This window comes from Lepidochelys kempii, chromosome 10 (assembly GCF_965140265.1).
Source record: "Lepidochelys kempii isolate rLepKem1 chromosome 10, rLepKem1.hap2, whole genome shotgun sequence".
In the NCBI taxonomy this organism is placed as follows: domain Eukaryota; kingdom Metazoa; phylum Chordata; order Testudines; family Cheloniidae; genus Lepidochelys; species Lepidochelys kempii.
Window position 1 is genome coordinate 43,077,088 of NC_133265.1, and position 9,836 is coordinate 43,086,923.

The following is a 9,836-nucleotide window of genomic DNA, read 5'->3' on the forward strand; positions in this document are numbered from 1 at the left end:
AAACCCATTACACAAGAACAATAGCTGCTTACACAGCTAATTACAGCACTGGGTATGAAGTGATTTGGGGAAGGAGAATAGAAGGTTCTCTGTAGTAATGAGTAGTCCCATGAGACTCACTGGAACTACTCACATGTGCAAGGATTTTCAGGATTGGGCCCTAAGGAAAGCAGTCCTAACATCAACTGTGGGAGGCATTTGATTAACAGGGTATTTCAAAACGCTCTCTGTGCTGTTTTGAAGACATCACTGGTAGGGTCTGGTGCTGGAATAGGGTGGTCTCATTCTTGTACCCTAGCATACCTAGCATTTTCTGGATCAGGAAAGGTAAGCTGTGGGAACTACTCTGCTGTGATCTGGTGGGGAGATCTAGTAACCCCCTTTCTATTCTTGGCACTGGCAGATGGAGGATACATTCTTAGCATCCCTAGCCATTTAGAGACATCCACGCCCACTGCTTTTGATGCAAAGCTAATTGTGAAATTATTGAGCCTTAGTGAAGATGAGATCTTTTCTACATTGAGAGAATATACACTAGGATCATAGCAATGCACTGGAGCAGATTAAAGGCACACCGAGCCCTGCACAAAAGACAGTACACCAATGTTTGATTCTAAACACGTCAAAATCTCAAGCAGAAGAGTGCTGTTTGTAGCAGACCTCACAGATAATGTAGGTATCCTGTTGACAGCAAAGAGGAGATAATTATTCATATAAAGATCACAAAAATCCTTTTGCTCTTCTTACATTTGACTCTCACCATGGAGAGAAGGCAGACACTTAGGAAGTTAAGGCAGCCATTGACAAAAGGGAAACATCCTTTAGACAACAAAAAGCATAACTGACTCAAAGTAGGTTTTTACAGTCAAAACACTGAACAGATCTACTTCCTGTTTGCATCTAGGATCAGATCCGCTATTTTTAGTAATCAAAGTTAGGAGTAAAAAAGCAATCAAACCTACAAGCCAATACAACTGAGCTAGACGGGGAGGAGGCATAGCTCAGTGGTTTGAGCACTGGCCTGCTAAACCCAGGGTTGTGAGCTCAATTCTTGAGGGAGTCATTTAGGGATCTGGGGCAAAAATTGGGGATTGGTCCTGCTTTGAGCAGGGGGTTGGACTAGATGACCTCCTGAGGTCCCTTCCAACCCTGATATTCTATGATTCTATTCCATCTCATGCATCACCAAGAGTTAAGGTTAAGACCAGCTTTCTGTTTAAAGCTTGACTCTAAGTGCTCTAAAATCTGCCTGTTTACTTTAATTGCTGTGAAATCAGATGTCTCAGGGTTCCGTTAGTGATCAAATTTTGGAATCATTTGATCAAGAAGTTCTCAAAATATAGCCCCTGGAAAAAACCTGCTTTTCTTAAAGTTGACACATTCTGACAATTTGAAGTGTTGTTGTAGCCATGTTGGTTCCAGGATATTAAAGCAACAAGGTAGGTGAGGTCATTTTTATTGGACGAACATCTGTTGGTGAGAGACAAGTTTTCCAGCTACACTGACCTCTTCTTCATTCTGGCAATGTTTTTTGAACAGCCCCAGAAGAACAGCTGCCATAGGGATTAAACCAGGGCTGAGATCACGCACCCTTCCTCCAATACAGTGCCTGGCACCCACCAGCCTTTTGGGAGAAATCAAATTCAAACATTATTCGAAGAATTTGCTTCTCCAGTTAGGTGCATAACACGCAGTTCTAAGGCTCATGTGCGTAACAGATCAGTGGTTTTCAAACTGTGGGTTGTGACCCAGTACTGGGTCGCTGAATGTAAGGCACTGGGTCACGGCAGCTCTGGTCAGCACCGCCGACTAGGCCATTAAAAGTTCTGGTGGCGGTGCTGCCCAGCTAAGGCAGGCTAGTTCTTACCTGTTACACCTCACTGCACCCCGGAAGCGGACAGCAGCAGGTCCGACTCCTAGACAGGGGGGCCACAGGGCTCCGCACACTGTCCCTGCCCCGAGCACCATATCTGCACTTGCCTCTCTGGTAGTGTCTGAGCTGCTCTCCCTGCAGTGGAATGCGTCTTCCACAGCAACTGGCAGTAGCTAGGTTGATGGGAGAATTCTTTCACTGACCTAGCCATGTCTACACCAGGGATCAGGTTCATTTAACTATGATGCTCAGAGGAGTGAATTTTTCACACTCCTTTGCACCGTAGCTATGTCAACCTAACTTGTAAGCGTAGATCAGGCCTCAATCTAGGACAAATTTTTGCCACTTACAACACTGGAGACTGTGGCAGCTCTTTTGTAAATCTCCCTTTGGCATGCCAGTGCCTAGCTGTCTTGGGATGGCAGGTCTACAAATTGTTAATCAGACACTCAGAAGAGAGTTAAACAGAAGTATAGATATAAAAGTAGAAAAGCTTGCTCGCTTGCTCGCTCGCTCTCAATTGACTAACAACTCCTTTCACTTCCATAGTTCAGACATTCAGTAATGCAAAAAAATCCACACACCAGTCTTTCCTATTAGGCATTTTCTTATAGACTCACAAAGGTGGGTGAAGAAAGTGATTTACTGTGCCATGTCCTGCCACTTCCCATGGCCCAGTATAAGATCAATCCCTACAGTACATTTTCTACTGGTTTGGGGAGTCCGGGCTTAAAGCGTCTGAATCTCATGTTTATGTCATGTTACTACTCCCCAGCACACTTGTTGGAAGTGCTGAATCCATTTAGATTGGAGTATGGCTATTCTTCTCTTCTACACTGGAAGCAACTCAGTGGAGAACAAGCAATACTGCTGAAGCTTTGTGTCCCCCCTGAGGTGATTAAAAACTCAGAATTCCAATGATGCAGCCTGCTTGCCAGGTGATATTAAGAGACCTTCTCCACCTCCCTGGGGCAAGGCTGACAGATTCTATCTTCGGGAAAGTCTTAGATTCAGTGAGGAAACTAATTATGGTGACTAAATTTCTATTCTAATCAGTTCATAAATCTCTTTCAGGTCTCCAAAGATTAAAACATAAGCTGATTACACTGACAGCAGACGGTAACGGAGTTGGACTCCTGTCAGGTGTCAAGGCAAAGGAAAATTCTCCAGATAAAGGAGAATACCCTTGCCCCTGTTGAAAGCTAGAGTAAGACTGAATGCCTATTACATTGTGAATATTACTGTCCACAAAAATAGCACAAAGATAAGAAACCTTTTTGGGACATTTAAATAAATAACATGGGAGAACAGATCTAGCACAAGCAGTGAAGCGACACATTTAAGTTTTGATGCTACTTTGTGATAAGCATTGTATTTTTCATAGACCAAAATGTCAGTAGTTTCAGACTGTAATGCCAAACTCAAACATTTTTAACGACATGCTCAAGTGATTTAAATAAAACTAGGTCACTCTCAGAGCATAATCCTTTTACCAGGTGTGTCATGCTGAGCTGAAACACAGCAATCAAACGATTAAAGACTCAAAATTAAATTGATTTTCCGATGAAAATCAATCTTGGGATGAATTCTCTGAGAGCCACATTTCTAGACAAACTCTGCAGCTGTGCTTACCAAAATGTCTATAACGTTTAAGATCAGTGGTTCACTCCACCTCTGAAAGGAAGTGGGGATGGATGCCCTCCTTACAAACCAACTGCTACAGCACAGTACTACTCTATTGACCAACACCACCAGTATCCCCCAGGTGTATTCAGAACCTGCTCATTCCAGTGACTACATTTTATTTACAATAGCCTGGCAGAGCCCTGAGTGAGCAAGCTGGATTCTGTTCTAAATCACTCATCATGAACAGAATTGTTAATGGACTTCACAGAAATATAGGCCTGGAAAGGATCTCAAGAGGTCATCTAGTCCAGAGCCCCTTGATCTGAGGCAGGACCAAGTAATCCTAGATCATCACTGACAGGTGTTTGTCTAACCGGTTCTTGAAAACCTCCAATGACGGGGATTCCACAACCTCCCTACATGACCTATTCCAGTGCTTACCTCTGCTTATAGCTAGAAAGTTTTTCCTAATACCTAACCTAAATCTCCCTTTGTGCAAACTAAGCTGATTACTTCTTGTCCTACCTTCAGTAGGGGAGGACATCTGATCATGGTCCTCTTCCAAACAACCTTTTACATATTTGAAGATTGTTATGTCCCCAACTCCTCTCCCCGAGACTTCTCTTTTCTAATCTAAATGTGTCCAATTCTTTCAACTTTTTCTCATAGGACAGGTTTTCTAAACCTCTTATCATATATGTAGCTCTCCCCTGGACTCTCTTCAACTTGTTCACATCCTTCTTAAAGCCTGGTGCCCAAAACTGCCAAGTAGAGTGGAACAATTACCTCCTGTGTCTTACATACAACACTCCTGTTAATACATCTCAGGATAACATTTTGCTTGTTCATAACAGTGTGAACCGAATGAGCCCACCTTGACTTTCAGAGCTGAGGCCGAGAATGAAGTACTGCCAGAACAAACTAACAAGAAAAAAAAATCAAATAAAATTTTACTAGTAAATTGTGTTTACTTAATCTAGAGATTAAAACATAGAGCCCCAAAATGTGTTTTCAGAGCAGAACCACCCTTTAATGAGAGATTACTGTATTTTCAGGATCATCTATTTAGTTCTGTAATGTACCCACTGTTTTACATGTCAGTGCAAAAGCTACTCATGAACAAGATTCTGTATGGGAAGTTAAGTGATAACAGCAAGGTTGAGAAGCTAAAATGTAGACGAACTTCGGAAAGAAACAGTTATTACCCTTTTATTAAAGACAAATAAAAAAAGAAAGCTTGCAAACCCCATTTACATACATTCTCAAAACAGAAACTGTATTGGTTGCAGCTGATAAGCTGCATCTTTCATAGCCTTTCTTCTGCTATCACCACTGTCAGCACAGAGTTCCCCTCTGTCCATTCTTGGGAGAAAGTAGAAATGGAAGGAATGTGGGTAACTTGATGCCTCAGTGAGAGACTTTGGCTAGTTAGGAAATTAATAATGGAATAAGGAGAGGCCTTTCACATCCAATTCACCAATGTAAATTTGACTCAAATTAAAGTAGCTGTTATTTGATGACTGTTTGGTGGCCCATGTGAAACAAACTGGGTGATCTCCATCTAGTTCCTAGTGAGCAAATGTTCACATAGCAGTAATTGTCCCCCTTGTTGACTGTTCCACTAGAGAGGTAAAGAACTGAATGGGTCTTGGAGACTGAACTATTCCCTCACTCCTAAACATGGTCCCTCCAGGTCAAAGCTGAGGAACATTAATACGGTAGCGTGGAAGCTTGTATTAAAGTTGTCTATTTAGGTTTTGTAGATAAGGAGTGTTTTGATCTACAGAGCTACCAACCAGTCACCGGACAGAATTAAAACCCATCTACACTAAAAAAATTATTACCTATATCACAGAATCATTGGAAGAGACTTCAGAAGGTCCAACCCCCTGCTCAAAACAGGAACAATACCAACTAAATCATCTCAGCCAGGGCTTTGTCAAGCCGGGCCTTAAAAACCTCTAAGGATGGAGATTCCACCACCTCCCAAGGTAACCCATTCCAGTGCTTCACCACCCTCCTAGTGAACCAGTGTTTCCTAATATCCAACCTAGACCTCCCCCACTGCAACTTGAGACCATTACTCCTTGTTCTGTCACCACTGAGAACAGGCTAGCTCCATCCTCTTTGGAACCCTCCTTCAGGTAGTTGAAGGCTGCTATCAAATCCCCCCTCACTCTTCTCTTCTGCAGCCTAAATAACCCCAGTTCCCTCAGCCGCTCCTTGTAAGTCATGTGCCCCAACCCCCTGATCATTTTCGTTGCCCTCCACTGGACTTTCTCTAATTTGTCCACATCCTTTCTGTAGTGGGGGGCCCAAAACTGGACACAGAACTCCAGATGTGGCCTCACCAGTGCCAAATAGAGGGGAATAATCACTTCCCTCGATCTGCTGGCAATGCTCAGACTAATGCAGTCCAATATGCCGTTAGCCTTCTTGACAACAAGGGCATGCTGTTGACTCATATCCAGCTTCTCATCCACTGTAATCCCCACGTCCTTTTCTGCAGAACTGTTGCTTAGCCAGTCGGCCCCCAGCCTGTAGAAGTGCATGAGATTCTTCCATCCCAAGTGCAGGACTCTGCACTTGTCCTTGTTGAACCTCATCAGATTTCTTTTGGCCCAATCCTCCAATTTGTCTAGGTCACTCTGGACCCTATCCCTACCCTCCAGTGTATCTACCTCTCCCCCCAGCTTAGTGTCATCCATGAACTTGCTACGGGTGCAATCTAGCCCATCATCCAGATCATTAATAAAAACAACGAGGAGTCCAGTGTCACCTTAAAGACTAACAGATTTATTTGGGCATAAGATTTCATGGGTAAAAAACGCACTTCTTCAGATGCATGGAGTGAATATATATATATTGGCACATGAAGAGAAGGGAGTTACCTTACAAGTGGAGAACCAATGCTGAAGGCCAATTTAGTCAGGGTGGATGTAGCCACTCCCAATAATTGATGAGGAGGTGTCAATACCAAGAGAGGGAAAATTGCTTTTGTAGTGAGCCAGCCACTCCCAGTCCCTATTCAAGCCCAAATTGATGGTGTTAAATTTGCAAATGAATTGTTGCTCAGCAGTTTCTCTTTAAAGTCTGTTTTTGAAGTTTTTTTGTTGAAGTATGGCTACTTTTAAATCTGTTATTGAGTGTCCATGGAGATTGAAGTGATCTCCTACTGGCTTTTGTGTGTTACGATTCCTGATGTCTGATTTGTGTCCAATTATTCTTTTACGTAGAGACTGTCCGGTTTGGCCAATGTAAATGGCAGAGGGGCATTGCTGGCACATAATGGCATATATCACATGAGTAGATGTGCAAGTCAATGAGCCTCTGATGGTGTGGTTGGGTCCTATGATGGTGTTGCTAGAGTAGATATCAGGACAGAGAAGGCAACAGGTTTTGTTAAACGGATTGGTTCCTGGGTTAGTGTTTTTGTGGTATGGTGTGTAGTTGCTGGTGAGTATTTGCTTCAGGCTGGGGGGCTGTCTGTACGCGAGGATTGGCTGGCCTGCCTCCCAAGGCTTGTGAGAGTGGGGGTTCGTTTTCCAGGATAGGTTGTAGATTGTTGATGATGTGCTGGAGAGGTTTTAGCTGGGGGCTGAACGTGATGTCCAGTGGTGTTGTGTTATTTTCCTTATTGGGCCTGTCCTATAGTAGGTTACCCGTCTCAATCTGTTTCCTCACTTCCCCAAGTGGGTATTGTACTTTCCCTGACCATTTTCTTGTTGCTAACATACCTGTAGAAACCCTTCTTGTTACCTTTCACATCTCCTGCTAGCTGCAACTCCAGTTGTGTTTTGGCCTTCCTGATTAACCCCTGCATGCTTGAGCAATATTTTTATACTCTTCTCTAGTCATCTGTCCAAGTTTCCACTTCTCATAAGCTTCCTTTTTGTGTTTAAGCTCACTGAAGATTTCACTGTTAAGCCAAACTGGTCACCTGCCATATTTGCTATTCTTTCTGCATATTGGGATGGTTTGTTCGTGCATCCTCAATAAGGCTTCTTTAAAATAAAGCCAGCTTTCCTGGACTCCTTTCCTCCCTCATATTAGCCTCCCAGGGGATCCTGCCCATCAGTTCCCTAAGGGAGTCCAAGTCTGCTTTTCTGAAGTCCAGGGTCCATATTTTGCTACTCTCCTTTCTTCCTTTTGTGAGGATCCTGAACATAACCATCTCATGGTCACTGCTGCCCAGGTTGTCACCCTCTTCTACTTCCCCTACCAATTCTTCCCTGTTTGTAAGCAGCAGGTCAAGAGGAGAATGTCCCCTGATTGGTTCCTCCAGTAGTTGAATCAGGAAGTTGTCCCCAACACTCTCCAAAAACTTCCTGGATTGTCTGTGCACTGCTGTATTGCTCTCCCAGCAGATGTCAGGGTGACTAAAGTCTCCCATTAGAACCAGGCCCTATGTTCTGGAAACTTCAGTTAATTGTTCAAAGAAAGCCTCATCTACCTCATCCTCCTGGTCCGATGGTCTATAGCACACGCCCATCACGACATCACCCTTGTTGCTCTCACTTCGAAATGTAACCCAAAGACTCTCAACAGGCTTTTCTCCAGTTTCATACTGGTGCTCTGAGCAATCATATCGCTCTCTTACATACAGTGCAACTCCTCCACCTTTCCTCCCCTGCCTGTGCTTCCTGAACAGTTTATACCCATCCATGACAGTGCTCCAGTCATGTGAGCTACCCCACCAAGTCTTTGTTATTCCAATCATAGTTCTTTGACTGTGCCAGGACTTCCAATTCTTCCTGCTTGTTTCCCAGGTTTCTTGCGTTCATGCTCATGCCCCTAAGGTAACTATCTGATTGCCCTACTTTCTCAGTATGAATCAGGAGGCCCCCTCTGTTGCACCCTCCTCCTTGTGTTTCCTCCTGGTATCCCACTTCCACATTTACCTCAAGGCTTAGGTCACTGTCCCTGTCAGAGCAATAGTGCACCTGGGCCGTTTTCAGCACTGGGTTAGGCAATCATCTAGATAATGTGGTGGGAGAATGCCAGCACCCTGTGTCTCCAGCAGAGCTTACACCAGCATTAGTACCGGTGCAGCTGCCCTGTTGTTGCGTCACAGGTACTAATGTTGCATCTGCACCCCTATCCCCATCCCCCCTTGTAAGGGTCCCTCATTTGGCGCCTCCCACCCCTCGGGCTGGCTCCCCCACGAGGGCGCTTCGATTGGGTATGAAATCTAATTTCCAGGCGCAGCCAGGCCGAGCGGGGCCCTACGACGGCTAACGCCGGGGGGAGGGGGAGCCTCCTTACAGACGAGGCTTTGTCTGATCTTTTCAGCTCCGCACCGCTGAGCGCCGAGGGCCCCGTGCACAGCAGAGCCCCGCGAACCAAGGCCCCCGCTGCCGGAGCGGCGCTAACGGGACTTCAGGGCTCGGCGGGGAGCTGGATGCAGGGCCCCGGCCGCGCCTCAGGGAGCGGGGAAGAGGAAAGAGGGCCCCGACAGCAAGCTCCCAGCAGGGAAGGGGGTTCCTGAGGGTCCCCGGCCCCCCTCACCTGCTCGGCTCCGAGTCTCGGCTCCGCCATTGCTCTACCCCAGGATCCCGCGAGTCGGAAGTTGTCAGTTACCATGGTTACTAGCTGACCCGGAAGAGCTTAGAGGAAGAACCATAGAGAGGAGTGAATCGCTGACCCGACAATCCGCAGCGCGCGCAGGAAGGAGCCCCAGAGAAAGCCCCGCTCCTTGCGGAGGCTGCGTCTCTCCGCCTCAGGCCGGGAAGCCCCGCCCCTACCCACACTGGCCTCTAGGGGCGGGGCCGGTAGGGGCTTCACCGCTGCGTCCAGCCAATCGCTGAGCCACCCCTGGGGGCTGCCCTGGCAACAGTCCCCTACTGGGTGCTGCGGCTGGTGCTCGGCCCGGCTGGCTGGGAGCCGCCAGCAGACACCAGAGCTCGCGGGCACTAGGGGGCTCGGGGGTGACAATGTAGCGCCGCCGAGTGCTCGCCAGGGCGGAGCGTGTCCTGAGAGCGCGTCCGCCGGGAGCCAGTCGCGGGGAGTCCCCGCCTGGGGGCGGGGCGGTGAAGTGAATCCGGAGCTGGTTGCGGGACCGATCCCCAGGCTGGCCGGGGGGAGGGAGAAGCCCGGGCTGCCTGGGGGAGCGGAAGTGAGCCGAGGACTTTGCTCAGCTGTCCCTCCCAGGGGGAATGGGCGGGTAGAGGGCGCAGGTAACCCGGCTGTGGCACAGGGCCCGCGGCCCTGCCTGTCAGCGCGGTTGGGGCAGGCGTGGCGCTCGTTATCAGTTTTCGCTTCCAGTTCACTGCAGGGTTGATTATTCCTGTGTAGTTTGTTATGTAAAGCCTAGGTCTGTGCTTTCCCGCTGTTTGTA

At 46.9% G+C, this 9,836-nt stretch overlaps 1 protein-coding gene across 7 annotated transcripts in view; it reads right to left on the reverse strand.

The window, feature by feature from the left end:
* Positions 1-9,090, reverse strand: part of BBS4 (Bardet-Biedl syndrome 4) — a 127,991-nt gene extending 118,901 nt beyond the window's left edge. For 5 of the 7 annotated variants that reach the window (XM_073363109.1, XM_073363111.1, XM_073363113.1 and 2 more), the window contains exon 1: positions 9,008-9,084. In XM_073363109.1, the coding sequence (XP_073219210.1) occupies positions 9,008-9,082 (75 nt within the window). In that variant the 5' untranslated portion in view covers positions 9,083-9,084. Of the gene's footprint in view, positions 1-4,285; positions 4,352-9,007 lie in introns of those variants that run through there. The other 2 variants (XM_073363110.1, XM_073363108.1) reach the window with 2 other exon arrangements.
* Between the last annotated feature and the right edge of the window lie 746 nt (positions 9,091-9,836).